The sequence below is a fragment of the Emys orbicularis genome, chromosome 7 (assembly GCF_028017835.1).
Source record: "Emys orbicularis isolate rEmyOrb1 chromosome 7, rEmyOrb1.hap1, whole genome shotgun sequence".
Lineage (NCBI taxonomy): Eukaryota > Metazoa > Chordata > Testudines > Emydidae > Emys > Emys orbicularis.
In genome coordinates this window covers 112,355,396-112,382,985 of record NC_088689.1, presented here as the reverse complement: position 1 = coordinate 112,382,985, position 27,590 = coordinate 112,355,396, and the positions used below count along the sequence as shown (strand labels likewise).

At 39.5% G+C, this 27,590-nt stretch overlaps 1 protein-coding gene across 1 annotated transcript in view; it reads right to left on the bottom strand.

Moving 5' to 3' along the window:
• Window positions 1-12,495: 12,495 nt before the first annotated feature.
• The window catches only part of NR2C2 (nuclear receptor subfamily 2 group C member 2), a 42,772-nt gene continuing 27,677 nt past the window's right edge, over window positions 12,496-27,590 (bottom strand). The window contains exons 8-14 of the mRNA XM_065407610.1: window positions 26,538-26,671; window positions 24,480-24,657; window positions 23,244-23,365; window positions 22,604-22,743; window positions 17,185-17,322; window positions 14,874-14,979; window positions 12,496-12,840 (exon numbers count right to left, since the gene is read on the bottom strand). Of these exons, the coding sequence (XP_065263682.1) occupies window positions 12,666-12,840; window positions 14,874-14,979; window positions 17,185-17,322; window positions 22,604-22,743; window positions 23,244-23,365; window positions 24,480-24,657; window positions 26,538-26,671 (993 nt within the window). The 3' untranslated portion in view covers window positions 12,496-12,665. The remainder of the gene's footprint in view (window positions 12,841-14,873; window positions 14,980-17,184; window positions 17,323-22,603; window positions 22,744-23,243; window positions 23,366-24,479; window positions 24,658-26,537; window positions 26,672-27,590) is intronic.

Genomic DNA, 27,590 nt, shown 5'->3' with positions numbered 1-27,590 from the left:
AACCATTTTATAAATGGCTGGGCAGATGCCTTCAACTAAGGAAGTGGTTATTGACTTCCCCAGGTCAATCAGCAATTCACAGACTGAGCCTGAACTAAAAACCTGCCTTTTATCCATGTCCCTATCTTTGTCAGATAGTGAAAAAGAGAAAAGAAACAGCTCCATTGCCATATGAAGGAACAGACAAGGAGCTGAGGGTCCTCTGCATATTGATTACCCCACAGACCATAAGCACCTCACAACCTGCCTATGTCTGTCCTGCTATTTTTTGAAGTGTTTTGAGATGTTAGCATGAAAGATGTTATATAAAGTCAAATCCCTTTCTATATGTCAATAGTGGTTATGAGCAACTGAATTTGCTATTAAGCTAATCCATTACGGACAAGTATCAGAGGGGTAGCCGTGTTAGTCTGAATCTGTAAAAAGCAACAGAGGGTCCTGTGGCACCTTTAAGACTAACAGAAGTATTGGAGCATAAGCTTTCGTGGGTAAGAAAAATAGCTAACATGAAGGTTTTTCAACACTTTGCTGTTTGGACTCTCACAAGGGCTGGAGCTAAGAAACAAAAAGGAGAGATTCCCAGGGTTGACCTGGATTAAGTCCTAAAAAGACATTCAATGCTGACAGATTACTACATCTCTGTCAGCTTTCAAATCACAGACAAACTCATTTGTGCATATATGCTGGCTTGCTTTAACCTGTAAATAACTCTCTGATTTCTTTCAACTAGTTAATAAACCTTTAGTTAGTTTATTGCAGGGTGTGGTTACAGGCATTGTCTTTGGTGTGAGATGTAAGGCACAAATTGAACTGGGATAAGTGACTGGTCTCTTGGGACTGGAAGCAACCTGAATATTTTGTGATTTTTGGTGTAAGTGACCACTGAGGAGCAAGATAGACTGGAGAGCCCAAGGGGACTGTCTGTGACTCTATGGTAAGACAAGTATCAGAGGGGTAGCCGTGTTAGTCTGGATCTGTAAAAAGCAACAGAGAGTCCTGTGGCAGTCCTGTGGTTAGTCTTAAAGGTGCCACAGGACACTCTGTTGCTTTTTATGGTAAGAGACTGTTACAGTGATCTAGGAGCTCACATTTGTTACTGGGTTGGTGAAATCTAATTATAAAACATACCACCAGTTTGGAGGGTCTGCCCTGCTTTTAACAGTCTGCCCTAAGGTTATCACTCACGGTTGTGAGCCACTCCTGATAGCGTGACAACAGGGAAGCAGGTAAAACTGAAATTTTGGCATGGATGTGAAATGATCACCTGTGATTCAAGAAAAAAATAAAGCATTTATAAAAATCAAAGATACATTTAGGTTTGTAATTCACTTTAATAGTATAAACCTCATGTAGGTAGTAGTATTAAGCCACAACAATATAATGCCACATTTAAACAGCATTTAATAAAATGCATAAGCTAATTCATGCACTGCAATACTCTATATACAAACACAACAATGCAAAATTTCTCTTCATGACTGAAGACACTGATTAGATATAAAATTCAGATTAAAAAACTCATGCTATTATTTTTAAATGCCATCACATATACAAAGCTGATTTCACAAAGAAGCTGTGAGAAAGCAACAGCTTTAACAGGTTTTAAACCTGAAATTAATGTAATGGCATAAACAACAGTTTTCTAAACAATGAAGAAGAGAGGGGTTACAAAAAATATCCCAAGGAACTATAGTAGACAATTCCTTTTGTAACAGATGGGGTATTTTTGCAAGAGCTCATAGCTCATAGGTACGCCAAATACATACAATTATACAATGAAAAATGTGCAGTTTTTCAGTTATAAAAGTGTCTGAACACTGGCTTACAATATATTTGAAAGAACAGGTGGATTATAGGAAAAAATTCCAGAACTTGAACTTAATTCCATGGATGATAAAAAAACAAATCTTCTCTATAAATAACATACTTTTCTAAAGCATAGCCCCACCTCTAACTTGAAATCTATTAATTCCCCTTTTCAAAATCTAAATTGTAAAACAAACTCTTTAAATGGATCTGTACCTGCTTTGCAGTAATATATGTTTCTAGGAACAGATTTTTATGTGCAATGAGCCAATTACTGAGAGGTGCAGAGGAATTGAAGCTGCTCAGCGCGTCTCAGAATTTGGCTGTCTCTGATCACTACAGGAAGCTGATTTCACATCCTGTAGTTCCTGCAAGATAGTACATAACATATTTCATCCAAATTTATATTTAAGCACATTTTGTCTTTCAAAAGAGAAAAAATTCAAACTTGTGAGTTCCATAGCCCTTCAGTCTTAGAATATGGGCATTATTTTTTAAATTCACAGTTTAATTATTATTCTTTGAAATGGCTGCAATGCTGATCAACACCCCAATCCATTTCTTAACCTTAAAATTTTTTCTTGAAGTAAAAAAGCATTTAAAGACATTAAGGTTGCCATTCTATTTTCAACAGAAAATCAAGAATATTCAAACGGTATGATTGTCATGACACCAAAGGAAGGGCCAACTTATGCTAGAAATGCTCCCATTGATTTAAATGGGCGTTTTACATGCAGAAGGCCTCAGAAATTGGGCTTGAAATGTTAAAGATGGGTGTTTAACAAAGTCGATATTTGAAACAAAGTCTACATATGTTTATTAAACAGTATGGCAAAAAGGAACACATTCTTAGTATTCTTCACAGCAAAGACTTTACATCCAAGGCCCTGATCCTGCAAAAGCTTACGCATGTGAGGTGTTCCCCTTGACTTCAGATTGCAATGGGAGTTGAGCACATGGAGTGCTCAAAGATTTGGGCCCAGGATATGTACAAAATTATTCTAAGGGAGAATATTTTAACCATTTAAGTTACTGAAAGGTCTGTAGATCGTGTTAATTTTCCTTTCAGCTAACTTGGACTTACATAAAAAGTCTTGTGCAAAAATAATTACATTAACCTCAGAACAAAATGAATTTCAGAAATTCTTTGTGATACAGGAGTTCTCAGTGCCTCTCATGTCTTTATCACTAATAATGTAATTGTTCAGTTTTCTGAGCATTTAATTTCCATAACTGGATGTTATTGCACAACTGAAGTTGTTTTATTTTTTAAACTATTGAAGAAAACAACATTAAAAACTGAATCTCATCTGGACAATTTTGTTCCCTTACCTATCTCTGACTGATCATTTCCCTCAGTCTAGTTTCCACTGATCTCTATTTTTATAGGAATAGAGCATGTGAGGGGACTGTTTCAGCACACTTCTCTCAGTCCTTCTGCGATAGAAACAAGGAATACAGTGTAGAGGAATGTAGTCTAAATCTGGGGCTTTCGCTAATTTAAATTTCCATATAATCGGATAGTTTAGCATCCTGATTATTAAAAAACCTGACATTTTACACCACAAAGGTGGGAGGCATTGTCAATGCAGAGGAGGATCGGAATATTGTACAGGAAGATCCGGATGACCTGGAAGACCGGAGTGACAGAAATGGGATGAAATTCAGTAATACAAAATGCAATGTAATGCACTTAGGGACTACTAATGATAAGAATTTCTGCAACAAGCTAAGATCTCACCAGTTGTAAGCGACAGAGGAAGTGTGAGACATAAGTGTGTGGGCTGATCACAAGATGACTATGAGCCACCAATGTGATATTGCTGTGCAAAAGGCAAATGCAATCCTAGGATGTATCAGGCGAAGCATTTCCACTAGAAATGGAGAAGTATTAATGCTATTGTACAAGGCACAATATTTGGAATATTGTGTACAATTCTGGTCACCCAGGTTCAAAAATGATTAATTACAATTTCAAACTGGTGCAGAGAAGAGCTACTAGGATGATCAGAGGAATGAAGGGCCTATCTTACAAGAAAAGACTGGAAAAGCTTGGCTTGTTTAGTCTAGTAAAAATAATGTTGAGAGAGGATATGATTACTTCCCATAAATACATTAAGGCAGTTAATACTGGGAAGGGGGCGGGCAGTGAAAATCTATTTAAGCTCATGAACAATGTTGGCACAAGAAAAAATGGACATAAACTGGCCCTGAACAAATTTGGGCTGGAAATTAGAAGAAAGTTTCTAACCATCAGTGGGGTGAGGCTCTGGAACATCCTTCCAATAGGAGTTGTGGGGGCAAACAACTTAATTAGTTTTAAGAGAGAACTGGACAAATTGTTGAGTGCAGCTTCAGGATTGCTTCTGATGGTAGGGGGCAGGACTCAGTAGCCCTGGAGCTCATTTCCAGTTTATGTCTCATGTTCCTAAAATCTCATGCTTCAGGATTTCAGCTACCCACCTGTAGAGGTCAGGAGGGGATTCCCTCCCACAATGTATTCTGGATGGCTTTTCTAATGTCTTTCCTTTGAAGCATCCGGGATGGCCATGGCTGGAGATGGGACATTGGGCAGGGTGGGTCAGGGCTCTGAGGTGGCACTGAGCATTCTCTGTCTCACGTGCTCGGCTGGCTGGTTGTTGCTCACATGCTCGGAGTCTAATTGAGTGCCATATGTGGGATCAGGAAGGAATTTCCCCCCCAGGACAGACTGGCAGTGACCTCTGGGTTTCTTTGCCTCCTTCTGTGGCATGAGGATGCACATCGTTTGCCAGGATTATCTGGGTATATCTCACTAAATCATTTCCCTGCCACTTGTGCACCTTACTCCCTCCTATTCTTTGCCTATGGTACACGGTAGTTTAGTTTCCTGGGGGCTGTAATACTTTGGTCTAATTTCGTTTGTTGGATTTAGTGTGCGGGTGCTGAGTGATGTTGTTGGCCTATGATATACAGGAGGTCAGACTAGATGATCTGGTGATCCCTTCTGGCCTTACACTCTATGACATGACTGTTATGGTCTTGTTGTTGAAGATTTTAGAAATGACATTTATTGCACCATGCACTGCATTCTGCCTTTTACTTTATTCTGTGGGGTATAGTTCAAAGATATATGGCAGCCTTTCTTCTAATTAGCCACTAATGGAGACTTAAAGAAATCACTTTAAAACTTTACAAATAGACCTCTTTCAGAAGGCTAGGAAAAGCCCCTCTGTGTCTATCAAGACTATAGGGGAATATTTACTGTCTATTTTTATTTCATGTTTTCCCTTGGGAATTGTAGATTCTACTAACTCTCAATTGGATGGCTCCTACCAGCCATGAGAAAAGGCTGAGAAAATAACGTGAAAACCTCAAATGACTTAGATTTTTTTAAAAAGCACCAAGGACAAAGTGTCAAATTCAGCCTTAGTTTAGAAACAGGTAGAACTCTACTGAAGTTAAGGGAGATGATCCTGCTTAAGACAGGCCCGAGTCTGGCCCAAGAAATGAAAATTAGGAAGGCCCTGATTAGCAACCCAATCATAAACTTTCTTTTAACATATAAAAATGTATGAATACATGGCTACATATATGTACATATACATACACGCTTTATATACACTGTACATAATATATTACACAGAGCTAGTTATGAACACATTCAAACACACATACATACAACTATGTACATATGCATTAGCTACACGAATGAGCTCTATTACTAAACATGCAGAAATATACAATGGTAGAAGGCACAAAGAAATATTTAAAAAAACTATATTAAAAAAAAAGATGGGGGAGGAAAAGCATGAATTTAAAGATCATAGTAATCCATTTTCAAAGCCCTCACATAACCCAAATAATAAGTTAGACATTGGGAAATATGGAACACTGTGATATACCGACATGGATATTTTCCATGATAAATACAGTACAGATTTCACAATAAACAAAGAGCCCTACAATAAGGAAATTATAGGCGATAGTGCTTTCCAATTCCAATATTTGACTTTTGAAAAATTTTGTATGTGTATTTCATTTTAACTTCCATCTTCATTACGGCTAACATTTTAAATGTTTACAAAATAATTTCACATTTAATACTGATAACCATTAAGGTGGGTTTATATCACACAGGCTAAAAAGGGGATTAGGGCACCCTTAGTAAAAAAATAAGCATAGCCTTATTTCTAAAGGGCTTGACAGTCCTATAAAAGACACTTTTCAATTGACACAGCAACTTCAGAATTAAAGGGGGAATGTCAAACACATTTTAAAAATAGTTTTTGATTTTTCACTCCTCACTCTTTATAAGGCCCTCTTGCAAATTTGAAAGTAACGTTTCTGTTATTACTCAATTTATCTTTCTGTATCTGGTAACTCTGACCTTCCCCCTCCCCCATTTTGTATGAAGTAGAAGCCAACATAGCTTCTTTTGCTGGCTCTATCTGTGTACAAAGATGTATTGTGACCGCAGATGTTCTCTGCTACTATCATAGAAAGTCTATGCTTACACAGGGAGCCAACTGTGATAGCTGCAGTGCTGCTGCTATCAGGCGGGTCTGGTGCACTCCTGGAACTAAATTCTGAGATGTACCTGAGGCTACTTGTTGCTTTTCTTTCCATCTCTCTGCTTTTTCAGGGGTAAGAGAGGAGGAAGGAAAAACAAACCCACACACCTTTTTTTTTTATTTTCCAGATAAGGACTGAAAGAGAAAAGAGAAATGTCAAATCAAATTAAGGAAAATAAAACAAAATTAAAAAGAAAATCCTTTGCCAAAGGGAGATTTGAACCTGCAAGTACTTGCTGATAAATCTGCATTTTAAGCTTTGGGGCAGTATTGTTATGGCATGTATTTAGCTGTCTCCCTGTGTATGTGCAGACATCCCACAATACCAGCAGTGAGCAGCTGATGCCATGATTGGAACTATGATATCTGTTAATTTCTTGTTTATGTCAGTGGTGCCTTACATGTAATTGAGAATGGCAGTGGTGTCAGCACAGTTCTGAGAATCTAGTGTGTTAAAAGGTTTGCTTGAAGTGTGTGTGTACACATACCAATGCTAACTCCTGAATTGTCTGATACAGATTGGGTGCCCCATCCCTTTTGCTATTGCAGAAGGGCTTTCCTGATCTCCACTTGCTATAGGTGACTCTTTAGCCAGACAGGCCCCCCTCTTCCTGGCTGAAATCCATTCACAGGGGCATTGTCAGTTAGTTCTTTAAACTAGGTAGTGCTTTTAAAATTCTTCCCTGATTAAAAATGTCAGTCAGTCAGGAAAAGATCCTAATTACCACTCCTTCCCAGATAGAGGTTGAAGTGGGAGAATATTCTGAAAATGTTCAGTGTTTCCCAATGTCATTTCAACAACCCCATTCGATACACATGACAATGAATAGGGTGCAGTTTTCAGCATTACACAACCTCTACCAAAGAAAAAACATCTCATAAGAAGGACATGATAGAGATTGGTTAGCCCCTTGTGCAGCTTAGGACCCTTATGGGTTTTGCAACATTGGGAAATAATCAGGGCAAAGGAGTGTTCTGGCCAAGCCTCCTCTTACCCCAATATACCCCAGAACATACCCTGTGCCAAAGGCTTCTATGGGGGGGGGGGGGGGCAGAGCAAACCCAGCTCGATTCCTGGCATAGAATCCCCCTTGAGCCAATGCTATTCATTAGTGGTCTTTATGCCTGCCCTACAGTCCATTTGTGTCAGGAATTACAGTGCAAGGGGGCTGTAGGTCAATGATGAGTCTTGCCATCTGTGACTAAACAGCCAGCCAAAACTTCCATTGGCCAGCAGTCAGTTTTCTGCTGCATGGGGCCTTTATAATCTAAACATTGTCTACATTCTAACAGTTTTTAGATGAGTCAAAATCTGGGTCTGTGTGTCCCATCTAAAGATTTGGGATCTGATTCTCCTTTCCCTTCCACTAGTTTTATATCAGAGTAACACCATTGGCTTCCAAGGGTGATTTCTAATTTACAAATAATGGAAATGAAAGGAAAATAATCTAATCTTAATCCTGCTTGCAGTTTGACAAGTCAGTGTGACTAAGGAGAATTACTTTTATTTAGATTTTTAAAATATGCCTGTTTGTTTTAGGTGCGTATACTGTAAAAACAATTACAAATCTTATAAAAATAGCCCAAATGTTGCTTACCCAAATTAACCCTTCATAACTGTCAATAACCATTCCTTTATACCCAGATACGAACTCCAAACTCACATCTTTCTCGAAAGAATGGGAAAACAGACAGGCCTCACAGCATACCCTGATGGTCAACAGACTTGGGAGTTATGATCACTTATTGCATTCCAAACAATTTCAGCCAACACAGAACTTCAGTTTTTGCATGAACTAAATCTTACTGCTATATACGGATGGTCAAGCTTGATTCACCATGACACTTCTACTGAGTTAAATACTCTTTACTTTTAAAAGCAGCACAATAAGACTTTAGCAGGTTTTGAAGAAGGGTTAATTTTGAAGCAGTAGCAGGAACTTTACTTGGATGCAAGGTTTTCTAGAATCACTATCAGGCTATGGTACTTTGGCTCCTAATTTTGTCAGGTCAAATCTGGCCTCACAATTCGGTTTGTAAAAGTAAGTTTTTACCAAGTTTAAGACCAACACAAATATTTCCAATAATTCTGTTGTTGTTATTTCAAAAGAAAAACAAACAAAAATATTCCCAATCTATATTTACAATACAAAAGTGCAGTCTTGTGCTTAGAGAGGAGAAACTTAAAGCGAAACTGACTAGAAACCAAAGTGACGCAGACTAGTCTATTCTCATTGTCCAATCCTTAAGAAATGGAAAGAATACACAAACAAGCCAATAAATGGCAGAAAATAATTTACACTTGCAATAGGCTTTCAGTTTTAAGAATCACATGCATTATTAGTAACATAGGCAAGGAAATTACTATTTGAACATATGGGATCAGGTCCTATGTGGCAGCCAAACTGTGAAGAGTGTTGGTCAGTGGTGTGCAAAGATGACTGAAAGCTCACCTTTGCACTCCTATGATCTTGGGAGCTGCTGCGTGCAGGCCATTCCCCCTGTGCTATGTTGAAATAGCACGTGAGTTGCAATGGCCACAAGGAACTGAAAATACGGCCAATGATTAGCATAATGCAGGAGCAACTTGGTCATGCTCCATTTTCCCCAGCCATGCCTTTTTCCCTTGCTATCCCAGCCAGAGGTGGCTGGAATGGCACAAGAACCCCTAAATCAGCTCCATCCCTCTGGTAGATCAGCCTTATATTAGGATGGTCCTTCTGGAGCCAGTTAAGATGGCTCCACACCTAGATTACCTCAGTGGTTTGGTGCAAAAAAGCCACACCACAATGGAGTTTGGCCCATAATTTTTAATAGGACAATAATGTTTTAAGTGCCTCTTTTACAGCATCTCTCTCTCCAGCATACCAATTCATTGGCTCAGTGTTAATGGTAGCTCTTGAGCAGCATGTGAAAAAGAACCATGAAGCTTATTATCCACACTTATCCTATTATCTGTAACTTGTATTCAAATAGCTGAGACCCTGAATATCTTCTAAGCTGTGGGATCCACCATCTGCTGTCCAAATTTCTACCATCTAAACTGTTTGTGTTAGAATCAAAACAACATATGATCACAGAAAACATTCTTTTTTATTAATCCCATGGGGGCTACGTTAGCTCGGCTCTGACAAACCATGCCAATAATGCTACACGAACAGAGTCTTCATAGTTTAAAGGTGGTAATTTGAGGGTTTTAAAATAAAAGTGTAATTATGGAACTGCTTCACTCCATCCATTAAGTACATTTACACTTTAAAAAAATAAATCCTAAATATGGGCTCGATTGCAATACCCATACTCACACTCAATAGCATTTTACTCTACATAAAGTCTTCCTGAAGTCCATGAAACTACACCTCTACCCCGATATAACGCTGTCCTCGGGAGCCAAAAAATCTTACCGCATTATAGGTGAAACCGCGTTATATCGAACTTGCTTTGATCTGCTGGAGTGCGCAGCACCGCTCCCCCAGAGCACTGCTTTACTGCGTTATATCCGAATTCGTGTTATATCGGGTCGCGTTATATCGGGGTAGAGGTGTACTTGCAGAATAAGGTACGAACAGTATAGTCCTATGTTTGTAGGATGCATTCTATACATGTTAACAGAGCTGTGCAAAAAAATCACCATTTTTGATTTATGAAATTTTATGCATAAATGTTAGCAGTTTCATGTGATTTTGCTCCACAGCTTAGTTTTATGTGGGTTTCCTTTTTCAAAATGGCTATTTTCACAATGAAAAAACAAACAAACAATTTTTTGCACATTTTCAACAGAGAAGCCATTTTTACTCAAATCTGGGCTCATCTTTACCAGCAAATGAGACCCTTTACTTGAGAAATGTACATGTCCAACAACATTTTTCATGAAAATGGTCTCAAGTTTATAATAAAATTTGGAAAAACGTTGATTTCCAGCAGTTTACTATACTTTCTGTTTATGACTATTTCATGCTCCTCTAAAAATGCTTACTGATGGTTTTAATTATTTTTACTACACATTACAAGTGATTAAATTATATCACCTGCTAATTTTTTGCCATTAGCCCCCCCCCCCCACAAAAAACAGTTCAATGTGCACTCTATATTTTTAAACAAACAAGCAAAACAGTAAACCTCTAGCATTCACTTTTGCACAAAAATGGCCACAACTTTTCTTTGAAATTCTGTTTCCAAGGCAAGTACCTTGTATGTTAAAATTTAGGCCACAACTAATTTCTAAGGCCAAGTAGTAAACCCTTAAAACAGGGGTTTTATATTGGAAGTGCTGACACAACCCTACAACTAGTGACACTATAATATAACGGCTAAGGCTTAGGCCTGCATTCCAGTTGGCCTAAGGATGTTCAAAATATAGGGCCTCTTGTCACTTTTAATGAAATGACCAACTTAATTTACTATAATAAAAGCTTAGGAAGAAGATGTTGCAATACTGCAGATGTCTGCCTTTACATTGTACTCTGTCTATACCTCTCTTCTTAAGAACCAAGATTTCTGAACTTTATAAAGATGGAGATTGTAATTGAGTTTAATGTACCTAGGAGCTAAAATTACATAGCCTTATTTATCAGAATGAGTGTTACAAATGAGAGCCTTACAATAAGGGTGAATTGTAACAAGACAGGACTTACTAATACATTAGCAAGGAGTTGCTCAAAATCCTTTGGCTATAGTTCAGACCCTTTAGAGACAAAAACCTACCCTGCTGGAATGTTTCTAAATCAATGCCAATACCAGAAACAAAAAAGTGCTGAATTCATTATTTATATTTTTGTCACACACAAGTATGCAAGTAGAAAATGACACTGCCATGTAAATTCATTGAAGTAATTAATGAATGTATGTAATAAGCAAGAATCAGCTTAATGCAGCTATAACTCTTCTGACAAAATGCTTTTTTATGAATTTTGATTGTTTAAAATGTTCAGTGTTAATATTAATAAATTATAATAAAATAAATGCAATATTAGCAGGAACAGGTGAATCCTATAAAACAACTTGATAGGTTACTACCCAAGATAAAAACAAAGATCGTTAGTATTCTAACTCCAAACAATCGTCATTAACTGTAACTGCACATGAATGAATATAAAAAACCCAGCTGACACTCCAATTTAGAACTGGGTCAGAATGGGGTAGGGAGCACTGCAAAGACAGGATGCTCAGTCCCTGGGAAAGGAAGAGAATCTCATGTTCTGCACTTATCCCTTAGCTGACAGCAGCATTATGGGCTCTAACGAAGTCACAATCATCCCCTTTGGCTCCTAGGATGGTGAGGGTCATTTAGGGCTGCAGACAGAAGGAATGAATTTGGAAATATAAAAAGTATACACAGAGCCTAGGAGTGCATGACTTTATTTGAAAGGATTGCTTCCCTGCCAGTTAATGACTGATTTCCCCCATGATTGATTTCCCCCACAACCAAAAGTCGTCCTGTTGGAATAACATCTATCATGACTGTGTAAACATCTATGCCAGGCTGGAATTGAAACTTTCAGATTCCTGAAATTTTCATTATTACTATGGCAAGAAACTGGTATTTTGCCTTCCAATTTGGGCAATTTCTGTAGCATTTATTAATGCTGCTAATTATACTATAGTTACTATGCTTATGTCAAATAAACCTCATTTTCACTAATTTAGCAGAGTTTAGTGCTAACAGTGTAGAAATTTGCTTTAAATTTCCACTTTACCATTAAATGCATAACATTATTAATAGCAATTTTTTGTAGTATAAATGATTGTCTCCTATAGCCTTCACAGAAATTACTAGCATTTTGACCAAAAACATATGCAATTTTCCATTTGCCCTGCTCATAAGCAAAAATGTTGATGACATTATCGCTTTGACAAGAAGTGCTTAGAAAGTGCTATCATCATTATACCCTGGTAATTATTAGATATTAATTCCAAGGAAAATTTTAAATATATACATACTGTTCTTCTTTTAGCAATTTTTAATACTAATCTCTGACATTATAAAACTCTATTTTTGCCCATTGATAATTTCTAAATACAAAGCATGTTAAAAGTATGTTCAGTAATCTACAGCCTTTTGAATGAAAGGCATCAAAACACTCCTTGTGGCAGAAAAGGGTCCTAGTTGGAGGTGTTTTAATAGCTTTTTATACTTTGTCACTGGAAATAAATAGACAAGGAGCAGTCTGGTAGGAAACTGGTAACATGTTGGAAATATTTGTACATACCAAAATGTCATTTTTAAAAAAAAAACTTATTTCTCTTAATTGTGTAGTTACTTGTTTTACTAAAATTACTTTGATCCATCAAGATGCATTGTTCCGACTATGCAGACGTGCCAGTTATTTGACCATTATACTCTGCTGTTTCCATTTTGAGGATGTATGGGATTATGCTGTCAATCGGAACATTTCCTATGAGGCCAGTAAAAAAAAGTTCCTCTGTAATACTAGAGCTCATCAGTCTAAGTGCTGGTAGGCGAACTAGAATCCGGGCTAACCTGGAAAAGAAGTTCAGGAGATTATGAAAAGGTATAATGCAAATAAGGGTACGTCTTCACTACCCGCCGTATCGGCGGGTAGCAATCGATTTAACCGGGATCGATATATCGCGTCTCGTTAAGACGCGATATATTGATCCCCGAACGCGCTCACCGTCGACTCCGCAACTCCACCAGAGCGAGCGGCGGTAGCGCAGTCGACGGGGGAGCCGCGGCCGTCGATCCCGCGCCGTGTGGACCCCAGGTAATTCGATCTTAGATCAATCCCCTCCCCCCCCCAAGTGTAGACCAGCCCTAAATCTAAACTACTGTGCTGCTAAAGAGCTGGGCCTGCTTTTATTATTAAAGAAACTCATGAGTGAGAAGAAAGGCAATTTATGTTAATTTAGCTATTCTGAAAAGAATGTCTATGCTTATTCTTCCACTTTGCAAATTAAATGAAAAATGCACAGTTCTTTAAGTCTACTGTCTGTGAAATTCCCAGCTTTGCTTTGCAAGTGTTTTATGGCTAAGGACAATGTCTCATACTGAGTAATGAGGACATTTTCACATTTTTAAGAGCAAAATGCTTAATTAGTTTAAATAATCTATACGGCATCACTCTCAGTTGCCTAGCAACTTCTTAATGGAAAACCAGATCGCAAGAGAGGCATGAGTATGTATAAAAAAGGAAGCAGAAATATCTGAAAAGAAAGGGGGAATTTTGAAGGGTTTGTTGCTCCCTCTTATGCTAGTCCCAAACCCCATGTTTTGTTAATGTGTACAGACAATGACTAAAATTTACAAATATACAGAAGCTAACCTTATACCACCACTGACATTTTAAAAGCAGTTTTACTTTACAGTAATTCTGTAGCATATCTACCTTGTTTAAATAGCAGGATCACATGACAAAAAAAATCAAAATAAATGAGTTTCTTGATGAAATTATTTAAAGTATATAACAGCAGAGCCCCCTAGTAATAAAACGAGAGACCCATTGATGATTCATGGCTAGCTGTGGAAAACATTCTGTGTAGAACCAATTCTGCTAACACACCATCTCTTGTAAATGTGAAGGTACATTAGTAAAGGGATTGAAGTCTGGCATCCCTTTTTGTAGCCATAAATTTGAATACTTTCCTCTGCCTGATTTATGCCTGTAATCAATTATTTAGAAGTGCAAGCTAGCTCAGTGGTTTGAGCATTGGCCTACTAAACCCAGGGTTGTGAGTTCAATCCTTGAGAGGGCCACTTAGGGATCTGGGGCAAAATCAGTACTTGGTCCTGCTAGTGAAGGCAGGGGGCTGGACTTGATGACCTTTCAGGGTCCCTTCCAGCTCTATGAGACAGGTATTCTGAATTCACCCACAAGTGAACAGGAGGGTGCCAACTGCACTCACAAAAATGGAGGCTAGTCTTTGGGAAATTTGGCCCTTTATAAATTTCCCTTCCCTCATTCTTTATTAAGAAGTATAACTGCATGGGAGAAGATTTTTATTTTTCAGTGGCGCAATTCACTTCACAGGGATAAAGCCAAAGGAATTAGGAAACAAAGGAAATGCTGTGCAACCAACATTTCAGACAAATGTCCTTGGGAATTAAAAAATGGAGGAAAAAACCAAAAACACAGGTAGGTAGAATTTCTTCTAATTCCAAGCTTAAGGGGCTTAGTTACTATTCCCCATCTAAATCTTGGTTTTCAAAGGTTTATATGTTGGTAGTTTGCAGATGCATGAAACTTACCATACATAATCTGTTAAACTTTATAAGGACAGGAATTGGTTCAGCCTTTTTATGGTCTCAGACTATTTGGCTCTTCTAACTTAAAAATAATAAGAACCTCCTCCAACACTCCCTCCCACATACCTACACCAGTCTCTATAAAATTAAAAAAATTGCAGGCAGTCAATCCTGCTTCTTGCCCTGTTTAAACTAAACCTGTCTGCTTTTATAAATGTGCAGTCCCCACAAAACTAAATATAACAACATTCTTATGTCTTTATGCTGCAACCATTGCTCAGGAAATTATTCAGGGTATCAAAAATAAATACCTATAAGTATCTTCTGGATAGGTTTTTTGGACATAGTCTTGCAATTCCATCTGTGCCTTCTCTTGGAATTTTTCTATTTGGCTTGAACTCGTCAGACCAGGGTGATCTAAAGAAATAAAACATTTCCAAATGTCTATGGTTTCACCATAAAATAAGACATGAGTACTTACAAAGAATCTTCTACTTAATTTCATTCAACTCTTCCTCTTGGGTACCATGGTTGATATGATAGTTGCAGTAAGGAGTACCTCATTAAATCTCAATAAATCATTCTGAGATTATGTATATTATTTTCAAAGACATTAGTATATATGTTATTAAATGAATTATTTGCAAATTAATGTATTAGACACAATGCATAACGTTATCATTTATGTACACATGCTTAACTAATATGATTTTGTTATGAGTTGTGTGTAATATGAACAGACATTGCTCATTAATATATAGGCTGATGTTGTAATTGTACTTTCTGCTCACTGTTGGTCCTGTAATATGTGTATTTGGCTAAAATTTCATTCCTGGCTTTAGAATTAGTGCACTCACGTTTCCTTCTGCAGCTGGCTGTGCCCACAGAACTGGGAGCACATAAATTCTGAGTGCACACCTGCTATCAGTGGGTCCAATCATGCTACAGGGTGGACAGCTTTTGAGGGCATAATCATTTGTTTCTGCTCCTTCTCATTTCAAATGGGTTTCCCTCCGTTGTTTGAACTCACTAGGCAGAATAATCAATTTCTTGCTTTCAAGATTTTGACTTCCAAACCTTGACCGGTTTGTGTTGTCACAATTCCAGATGCTTTCAGCTCATCACTGAGCAGTCAAATAATCAGAAGGGCAGAAAATGCCATGTGTGGCTATGCAAAAACTTCTTCAGCGACAGGCTCATAGGGCCACAAGTGTCATGTTCCTTCTTGCTCTCTCTTAAAAAGGACTAGAGCAGGCCTATGCTTGGAGTCTTTCTCCTCCCACATCAGCTAGAAGCATTTCCTACAGTGTGGCCTAGTGGACAGAGACTGAACTAGGACTCAGGAGATCTGGGTTTTATTTCTGCTCTGCCAACAGCCTGTTGGGTGACCTTGGGCAAGTCACTTCACTTGCCTGTGGTGCAATTTCCCCATCTGTAAAATGGGGATAATGAAACTTACCTCCTTGTAAAGAACTTTGAGATCTGCTCATGAAAAGCTCATAGATAAGAGCTATGTATTACTATTACTACAGAAAAACCCAAGGCACAGTCTGAGAAATTCCCCAAAGCAACAGTCCAAGACCCTAAATTAATCTAATTAAAATAAGATTTATTAAAAGTAGATAGAGAAAATATTAAAGCAAAAGAAAAGGCTTGCATGACATCCCTACTCTGAATACTTTGTAAAACTCAGTGAGGTAGAAATGTTAGAATTAGTTACAGTGGAAATAAAAGTAAATGCCCTACATTTCTAAGAGAGAGCTTCCCTCTCACTCAGCCTGTCAGCACTTCTTATCTACCCTTTCAATGTCCCGGGAATGTTTAACTCCCCGTCCCCTGCCTGATCATCACTTTGTACTTTGATATGCCTATGGATACCCCTGACAAAGGTGTCCTCTCTGAGGAAATCCTCAGATCTCATACACAATGTCCATTGTATATTTTTTAGTTATCAGCTCTTATGCTCATTGTCCTTATTAATAAATTGGTGAGAGGAGGGATATTGTGTTTATTGGAGGATGTATCTAAACCATAGTAGACTTTCAACTCACATTATAGCCGGAGGATATATTTCCCCATACCATTCTTATCATTAATTATATTCCATATTAAACGAAATGTGACAAATTCACAGTCATCTGTCACACATGCCTACTGACATGTCCCATCCACAGAGGAGGGGTTGGAAATTGATAGCACAGCTTTATGCCACTCAGGGATCCCCTTACACCAAGATAATCCCCAGCTGCACTATTAGAGCAGCTTTCAGGCTTCTTTGTGCTGTCAGAGTATCACAAAGCAGCTTGGGAAAGGGCTGAGGGACTCAGAATCTGGCCTTTAAATATATGTAAGTATGTATAAAATATGTGGAATTTCTGGAGCCTTAAATCAATTACATTTGGTGCCCCAAAAGTTATTTTTTAAAAGGGGTTATTGATGCTGAAGTCTTATGGTGCTGTGAGATATTTTATGAACAACTCAGTAGAACAGTCTCTTCATCACTGGATATTTGGTTCTCTTTAAAATCTCCTGGTGCCAAAAGATTAATATTTTGTAAGTTCAGCATCTGAACTGCAGTTAGAAACACGGGAAGGTCATTATAATGGTTGCCAAATGCCTTACCAGGGCTAAAGAGGACTATAGCTTTAAGGTATGCATATTCATATCCATCAATATCAAGCTTGGCCATGCTGTTACAGAATTCCTGAAGTTTCCAGATGTGTTCCATGACTTGCTTTATTCTGTCTCCGGAAAGCTTATCTACAAACAGACATTACACACTCTCTTAAGAGAGTTCAAATACATTTGAAAAATTAACGAAACCAACACCCATCCCCTTTATAGGAATAGATCAAATGAAATTTTAAACCTTCTGAATTGTACTATAAACTTTTTTAAACCATATAAAAATATATTGTGCATGAATTAATACTCATGGAAGTGAGGATTGAGGGCCTAATAAACTGGAGTCAGGCACAGTACTGGCAAACATAATGCAATATTTTTCCACAAAGGTCTGCCAATATATCTAAACCCTAACCAGCAACACCCATGTTATTCCAGTGATGGGCCTCTTCTAAGCAGAATGTGCTGAATGGTGCTATACATTAAACCGGGGTTCTGGGGAGGTGGACAAAAGTGAGAGATTAGGTGCAAACTATCGAATTACCTTATTGTAACTTGTGACCCAATCAGGAGTCAGTCTGGCTGTCCAGAAGTGAAAGGCTAATGCAATATGACTGTGCCAACTTTTTCCAAATCTGTTCCTTTAGAAAAAACTGTTTGTTCACTGTAATATGTACCCTTTTCCCCACTTGTGGAGTAGAATTAACTCTGTTACACACAGGTTGATCCCTCAGCCTTTCATATTACCATGTCCTTTGTGTTGGCTTCATCTCTTTTCTGTTTAAAAATGTTTAGTTGGAAAGTGCTACACCAATTATGAATTTTCTTAAGTTCCATAGTTTTAGTTGAGCCTTAAGAGGAGATATATGAGGGGCACTTTGTTTCAGGAAGCATTAGCTAAAAAGGGAAGAAAAGACTCCTACTTTGGTAAGAAAATGAGAAACAGTTTTCCTTTTCCTCCTCCCCTGACTGCATATTTGTAGACCAGTCAAAGAAATATGACAGATAGAAACATGAGATTATATTAAGACAGATATATGGACACATGATTTCCATTAATTAACTTCATCAAGATAAGTCAGATCAAGAAACCTACCACATATCAAACTTTTCAGCTGAAAAAGTACAAATTAAAAGAACTTTACTCCATGTATGACCTCTAATACTTATATTTCATATCATTATAACTTAAGTATTTTTGCCTTCATCTGTACTGCTAATGGCTGCATAGATTTGCTTAGCCCTGTGTGTCCTAAATTGGATTTTTGATGTAATTTAGGATTACTGTATATATTTTATGCAACCACAATAAAAAATTGAAAAGAAAAAACTAGACATTTTTATATAATGCCTTGAAAACAAGAATGAAAATATAATAACATTTCTAAGATAGATAAACTTTGATTCTTGTATTGTGATTATTCAGGGTGATACAGGTGCTATCACATTTTTATTTTTTTAATGTCTGGGAAACAATAGTGCAAAAGCACATAGGGAAAACAGCTGGAATTCTAGACTTTCCCAGAATGGTTACGATACTCATAATCTTCCTAGATAAATTTCTAGTGTTTTGTCTTCACCATTTTAAAATAATAATAAAAAACTTAACTTGATACCCTTATGTCAGTACCTTGGAATGACATAACATGACCTCATATAGAGCCAAATCCTCTTCGCAGTGCAAATCCCAAGTAACAAGGCTAGGTACTGAGGAGGTCTGGAAGGGTCAGGGCTGACGATGGAATTCTTTTCACTCGGGCTATGGAATGGTAATGCCACCTTATGGCTCCTGCAGCTGCTATAATCTCCAACCCCTTGCAGGGCAGTAACCTAATCCTTCATCTTCAAGCTCCCCTCCACTCTCAGATGCAGAGAAAACCTGAAGGGCACACTCTTCAGGGAATGCAGGGTATTCAAGCCCACCTCCATGGCCTCTTCACATCATTCCCCTTTCTCTGTGCAGTAAAGCAGGGGTTCTCAACCTTTTTCTTTCTGAGGCCCCCCCCAACATGATATAAAAACTTCACGGCCCACCTGCGCCACAACAACTGGTTTTCTGCATATAAAAGCCAGGGCCGGCGGTAGTGGGGTAGCAAGCAGGGCAATTGCCTGAGGCCCCATGCCATGGGGCCCCATGCCATAGGGCCCCGGCAAAGCTAAGTTGCTCAGGCTTTGGCTTCAGCCCCATGCAGTAGAGCTTAGGCTTTCTGCCCTGGGCCCCAGCGAGTCTAATGCTGGCCCTGCTTGGAGGACCCCCAGAAAACTGCTCGTGGCCCCCCAGGGGGCCCTGGACCCCTGATTGAGAACCACTGCAGTAGAGCACCACCTTTTTCTGTTTTGTTTTGTTGTGTTTTGAGGGGCTGGTTTGGGGGTAGGATTTGCCTATGATTATTAGGTTTGAAAGGATTACATTTTAAATCAGTAAGTGCTGTAATCGCTGATTTCCCCCTTCCAGACAAACCTCCCCCCTCTCCCCAAACCAAGCAAAAAAACTCATGAAAAAAATGCACATTATTGATAACTGAAATGTATTGTGTGGGAAATTAAAAAATATATAACATATTGCACCTGTAGACCGGGGTGGGCAAACTTTTTGGCCCGAGGGCCACATCTGGATGGGGAAATTGTATGCAGGGCCATGAATGTAGGGCTGGTGCAGGGGGTTGGGGTGCGGGAGGGAGTGTGGGGTGTGTGGGGGGGTGCAGTGTGCAGGAAGGGGCTCAGGGCAAGGGGTTGGGGTGCAGGAGGTTGGGGTGTGGGAGGGGTTTGGGGGTGCGGAGTGCAGGAGGGGGCTCAGGGCAGGGGGTTGGGATGTGGGAGGTGTTTGGAGTGGGGGCTCCGGCCCGGCACCGCTTACCTCAAGAGGCTCTGGGTGGCAGCGGGACTAAGGCAGGTTCCCTGCCTGCCCTGGCCCTGAGCCTCTGCCGGAAGTGGCCAGCATGTCCGGCAGTGGCTCCTGGGGGTGGGGCAGACGGCTCTGCCGCGCACTGCCCTCACCTGCGGGTACCACCCCCGAAGCTCCCATTGGCCGCAGTTCCCTGTTCCCGACCAATGGGAGCTCCAGGGGGCAGTGCCTGCAGGTGAGAGCAGCGCACGGAGCCCTCTGCCCCCCCAGGGGCCGCAGGGACGTGGTGCCGGATGCTTCTGAGAGTGGCATGGGGCCAGGGCAGGCAGGGAGCTTGCCTTAGCCTCGCTGCGCCATGGGGCTGGCAATCCCGCGGGCTGGATTGAAACCCTGATGGGCTGGATCTGGCCCGCGGGCCGTAGTTTGCCCTCCCCTGCTGTAGACAGTTTGTAAGCTATGGCTGTCATTTTATTATTAAGAAATTAAATTGACAGAATTTAAAAATCATGTGACAGATTCTGTGCTCAGCTTCCAAGAGGCACCCATGGAAGGCACAGCCCAGGGAGAGGAGTGGCAAAGGTGGCTTTAATACAGTTTTTTACTGCCTACATTCTGAACTGGCTGGTGGCAAGAGTGGCTCCTGGAATATATTAGAACAGCCTCAGGAGCTGCTCTAATTTACAGCAGCTACCTCAGAGCTGCAACTGCAGTTGACCTCTGCAGCTCCTGTATCCTCCTCATTGATGTGAGGGAGGGAAGGGGAAAAAAAATGTCCAGTGAACATAGTCATAGATCCTTTGGTTTTGCTTCTCCATCATCCCCTCAAAACCCCATGATGTGCTGGGATCTAATATAGAGCACACAGAATCCTGACCCCTTTGTGTGTTGCCCTCACATTAACAGTGGAATTACATCAGTTCCATTGTATCTAAAGGCTCTCCACACCATGGAAGAATCCTTCCAATAAAAATTATGATTATTAATGAGGGTACATCATTTGAGGTTTGCCTATCCTTAACTGTGACTATTTTCTGCAGTCACTTTGAAACTTAAACTGTTTTCATGGTTTGGTATTTACTCAGTTTATGTAGATTTTAAAAATGTATTTATCTTTGTACCTTCATCCTGGTACTAATCCTTGCTAGTTTCATGACATATGTAGTATTCTGTAATTTTCTGGCTACATATACATCTGGTTCTTCTACTTCTGTAAGTAAAGATAAATTGTATTTGCAGACTTCAGGCTGTCACTATTGATTTTTTTTTATCTACAGACAAAATAATTTCCCCCATTTATAAAAAAAGAAAAAGTTACCCACATCAATCATATTAATTTGCATAATCCTCCCTGTAAAAAAGCCAACTGTACCAGATCATCCTCCATTCTAGAGATAAAAATTAGCAGGTTAACACCGAATCAAAAAAGATACCTATCTTCTTAATGACGCAAGAGGCAGTTTGTTTTGAGCTTTTTTATATAACTTTGTGACATAGCCATTAATTAATTATTAAATATTTATACTTTGGTAGTGTGATATACTTGCAGTAATAATTGTGCAGTGATGGTCAGCAACTATTTCAAAAGTGTAACTGTAAACAACTTGTGGTGTGTGTGTGTGTGTGTGTGTGTGTGTGTGTTTCATCACCTCCAGCAAAGAAAAATACCCACATGAAATTCTAGGATGGGAGGAAAACTCTATGGTGTGCACTCTACAGTGCTTCTTTGAATTCTTCTGTTGGGTGGCCCGGATTTCAGACCATATCTTGAGAAATCTGCTGGACACAGAAGACCATCTATGCTAAAACTCTGTATCAGCACACTCCAGTGCCCTTCTAAGCTTCCTGGACTCCCGTTCTGCCTCTGCACTGCCAGGGACCCCGAGTGCGGGCTTCGTTTGGAACTCTCCAGAAGAGCAGTTCACAGAAAAGTTAATGTAGCTTCAAGATGCATCAGCTTTTTTTGTAGACTCTCAGATGGATGAAAGGGAGGAAGGAGAGATACTGTGTGTGTCCCCTCTAGCCTGGGGCCCACCCCATGCATTGATCTCTAGGGCTATGTCTTCACTACCACGGTAAGTCGACCTACGCTATGCAACTCCAGCTACATGAATAATGTTGCTGGAGTCGACATATCTTAGGTCGAGGTACCGCGGGGTCTCCACTGCAGGGGGTCGACAGGAGAAACTCTCCCGTCGACTTACCTTACTCTTCTCGTCGGGGGTAGAATACAGGGGTCGACTGGAGAGTGATTTGCTGTCAATTTGGCATGTTTTCACTAGACTCACTAAATCGACCGCCTGTGGCTCGATCTCAGAACATGGATCCCGGCTGTAGTGTAGATGTAGCCTAGAACTATGGAGAGCTCTTTGTGAAGTTGGTGAGACTGACTCCTACATCCTGTGCAGGAATAGTGGAGGGTTCCTTCCTTCTCAGGGGGAACAATACCTGTTCCCCCTTGGAATATACTTTGTGAAAAAAAATGTACAGACACAGGTTTTTAACTCTTTACTGCTGAAAGTAGCACATACCTGCCTAACATGTACCTAATACCTAGCATGACCTAACACGTACCTTCCTGTATGCTGTTCTGCAGGTGGTTGACGATAGCTGCTAGGATAGTAGATAGACTCATCACCTGTGCACATTGTGCTAGGCCTAAGGTAAACAGCTCATTCCAGCAGGCACGAACTAGGCTTGTGTTACAGTCCTGTCTATAAAGACACAAATCAAACACACAATTCTAGCAAGTATTAAACTCATGTTGGCATTATCCTATAGGTCTGACATGTGGAAAATTATGGTTATATATTATAACGATAGTATTCTGGTCACTATAGTAACAGGCAGATATTGACAAATAACAGAAATTTTAAAAAAACAGCAACAAAAGTGCTTGAGGCTGGATGCATTGGCTATGAGAAATGATCATAGATTATCTATGCCAAGTTATATGTCCAAAAATTAGTCGCTTGCTTTTGACTCAATTTCACAATACAGCCTCATGGCCCTCTATAATACCAAGTATTATCATCATCAGTCATCTTGTTTTTCATATTCTTCAAAAATGTAGAAAAATGCTATATAGTCTCTATACATTTTAAACAATTTATTATAAACTAATTAATTAACTTTATCTTTTAAAAATCAACACAGTTGCAAAATGTTCAGCTTAATACTTAAATAATCACTCAACAGAAAAATATTCACTCACCCAAGTGCTTGGAAAGCAGGGATGGATCTAGCCCAGTGCATTGAGAGGAAAAGCAGTCGTGATGCTGACTCACAGATGTAATGTACATTAAGGTACTCTGGCATTGGACTAGGCATTGTTAGCTGCACGGAAATAAGAGTACAGTATAGTCTGTACAGGTCAGACATAAATCAATGTTTATTATGAACGAAATAAACTTGAATAAAAACATGCAATCTGCATTCAGAGACTTTTGCTGAAAACTGCCATTTATCATGGAGTTAGATTAGTAAAACTTCAGCACATAACTCAGTAGTAGTGGTAAGAAGAACAGGCTGGGTATGGGGAGGTGTGAAAGGAATAATATGGGAAACCAAATGGGATGGTTCTGTAAAAGTACTTTAGTATTAATTCAACAACACTTATCCCTGAATTTTCATTACTGCGTGCAGCATCATTAGCTTCACAATTACTAAAAAATTGATGAGAATCAGATCTTAAACTAAGTGCAATTCTTTAAAATTACAACTTATTTAAAATCTATATTATTCTGGCAAAGCCATGCCATATGAATCTACACTTGCAAAAAACACAATTTTACTTGAAGTACACAGATTAGCTTTCCTATACATTGCTTATTTCACTATCTTGATGATTTTTATCTGCTAAAGGAAATGCACTTTGACAGCAAGAAGGAACATCCTTATTGGTTACTCCCATACAATATATCTAAAAGAGGTGCTTGCTCAAATTCACTTGAAGATACAGCTGCTTCAAAGTGCAATCCCTTCTGCAATTCCATAACAACAGTTCGCCAAATAATGACCATCAAGAACGTAGTTGTAATCCTTAAAAAATGGCCCAAATTTCAACATCCTTGACGTGAGGATGCTTCAAACAGCCGAAGTCAAGAGTTCAAAATATTTTTTAGTAACAATGTATATGAATTACACATTTGATATTATTTGTTATATTTAACACTACAAGTGATTCACAGTAGTACTATATGTAAGATCTAAATCTAAAACAAACATCATCCCACTGTCAATTGACAGGTCCCAAGGAGAGTGCATATGCAGTGCTCCAGGATACAGAGTGCAAGGGAAATGTGGAAATATTTTATTATGTCCTGAACAACAATAGCTAGTATACTAGACAATACTGACTATGGCAAAATACAACGATAGAAGAAAAACACAATACTAAAATCATTCCAAGTTATGTCTTTGCCAAAAAGATAGTTGAGGAAGCACTCACCTTAAATGTGACATGTGTATCTGTAAGTAGGGGTCCTTCCACTTCAATTATTGGTGTTGACTGATCTCTGCTGATTACATGAATATTCCCTCCTCCTGTAGGATCCATCCCATCTGCCAAGTTCTGAGCTACTGTGCCATCTGTGGTATTAAGTGCTTTAGCCAAAGTATCAAATGCACTGCAAATAAATGAAGAAACAATACAAGTTTATTTCCTTATAACCATTAACAAATTTGGAGTTGAGGGCAAATCAAACACTACAAGTTTTTCCATCTAGAAGATAAGCCAGAAACTTTTTTCGCACAGATTCTGGGCCAGATTCTCCAATACACTCTGTTCTTTTGCTCTGCTCAGGCAGTGTGAAGGGGCCAGGCAGGTTCTGGACATATATGTCTGATGGAAAATTCCCTTGCAGAGGGGAATTCTCCCCTGGCATAAGCCCTGCACCAGCTGCTCTTTCTTATTCTAGTAATGGCGGCTCCTGCACTGCTCACCCACCTTCCTCTTTCTCACCTTGAGGCTTCATTACAAGGATCCTCCACTGGCATACGGTCTCTTAGGGATGTTTTGGGAATGGCATATATTTAAGCAGTCCCTAGGCTTCTTTCTAACTAAAATTGGGATTAGGTTGACATCAACAAGCCTTGTCTTTTATGGCAATCCAAGGCAGAATTTGAAGCCCAGCTCTCCAAAGTTATCATCTCAATCTCTTGTTTATTTCAAAATCAGGAAACAGGGAAGTAAAATCTTGCAGCTCCATTTTTTTAATTGTTTTTTCCCCTCAAAAATGGTAATAGATTATCCAACAGATTTTTGCCCCATATCCCTAAATGGCCCCCTCAAGGATTGAACTCACAACACTGGGTTTAGCAGGCCAATGCTCAAACCACTGAGCTATCCTGCCCCCACATTTCCATATAGGTTCCTAGGATAAGATTGCAAAATCAGGAAAATGCAACCAGCTCCTTGAGGTTACCCCACAACTCCGCTTCCATAATGACCCGGAGCTCAGACTTTGAGGAGAATTGAGCCCATTTCATACTCATATTCACATTATGGTATTTCATAATGCTGTTATGCAACTATTTTCCAAGCAATCTGTTTACACGTTAACTATTTATTCCTTGGGACCCAGATTTAAAAAGTATAAAGTTGGTATCAGCAGAAGCAGCCAGGTGCTCTGCACTTTTAAAAATCAGTTAGCTTATTTAGGAGTCGAAAGATAGCTTCTGTTTTTAAAAATCTTATCCTAGGAACCTATATGGAAAAAGTGGGATAGGACTGCTTTAAAATCCAATTTTTTCCTGTTTTCATACATTAGCATTACATATTACCACTTTTGAGGGAAAAAACAATTTAAAAAAATGAAGCTGCAAGATTTTACTTCCCTGTTTCCTGATTTTGAAATAAACAAGAGATTGAGATGATAACTTTGGAGAGCTGAGCTTCAAATTCTGCCTTGGATTGCCATAAAAGACAAGGCTTGTTGATGTCAACCTAATCCCAATTTTTTTCCACATTACAAACCACATTGTCAGCCTTGTCTTAGGGAAAATTTAAGAGTAAATCTGGAGACATTAAAAAGGCCAGGACTGAAGTTCATGACAATTGTGTGGGAGAAGCTTGCACACCATCTGCCTGTACTATACTTGACACAGCACTGTAGCTATTATTTCCTTACTTTCACAAACACTAAACACACATGCACACTCAAAGTAAAAAACTGAAATAACACAAAACTGTTACTGATTTTCAGCATTTTTGAAGGAAAGATATTTTTGTGTCACAAACCAGTTATCTTTTCCTGTAACTTATTAAATATGAAATACAGCCCTGCTTTATTATACTGCATTTGTTACTAAATAGGGGAGAGCATCTATAACAGTAAAATGAATGAAAAGAGTTCTTCAGAGTGGCAGAAGTTCAGGTCGATGGCAGTAGCCAAACATGGACCATTAATGAAATTATACAGTGAGTTAAAAAGGTCATTACTAGTGTGGCATGAACCTATAATGTATAGGTTCGCCTTCCAAATAAACTGCCAAAGTAAATTCATACCGAGTGATCTCACTTGCAGATTGATCCTCTTGTTGGATTTCAGAAGTATCTCCATTATTAAGTGACTCAGTGAGGCTGGCAAGGGATGTTACAACATTTGCCAGTGTTCCTAAAGCACCCTGACTTGTCTCAGCCTACAAAAAAAGAAACCATATTAATGGATCAAAATTATATATAGTTAGGTGAAATGCTGTATGTAATGTAATCACTTCATAATTATTAAATCCTCTGTATCTCCTTCTTCTGTTCTCATATAGGTTTCACTTCCTCCTGAATATCGACAGTGAAGGACAGTGGTTGACATTTGGGTAAGGGTGATCATTAAATTCTCCAAAACCTTCCCTCCTGACTTCTGGTGGGGTTTTTGTGATGGATCAACTACAGGGTTATCAACCTAAATTCATGCATAATTATATCTGGGGGGGAAAAGTATGTCTCCCTGAATCAGGTATGTTGAAAATGGAAAAGATCATCTAGATCAGTGGTTCTCAAACTAGGGCCGCCGCTTGTTCAGGGAAAGCCCCTGGCGGGCCAGGCCAGTTTGTTTACCTGCCACGTCCGCAGGTTCGGCTGATCGCGGCTCCCACTGGCTGCGGTTCGCCGCTCCAGGCCAATGGGGGCTGCAGGAAGGGCGGCCAGCATGTCCCTCAGCCCGCGCCGCTTCCCACAGCCCCCATTGGCCTGGAGCGGCGAACTGTGGCCAGTGGGAGCCGCGATCGGCTGAACCTGCGCACGTGGCAGGTAAACAAACTGGCCCGGCCTGCCAGGGGCTTTCCCTACACAAGCGGCGGCCCTAGTTTGGGAACCACTGTTCTAGATCATCCATTCTATCTCTCCCAAAATATAGGATTTGTTTCAGCGCACGGTGGTATTATTATCTCAAGCTACATGTTACAGAAAGGCAACAACAACCTCAGGGCTGCCTGCAGCAGCCTCCCCACTCCATCTTCCTCCTCAGGGGACAATAATCAGTGAGTGAATCCCCACAGACAGAGACACTAGACCTGCCCTCCTTTGCACTTGTGGCACTGTGGTGGTCTCTCCAATTTCTAA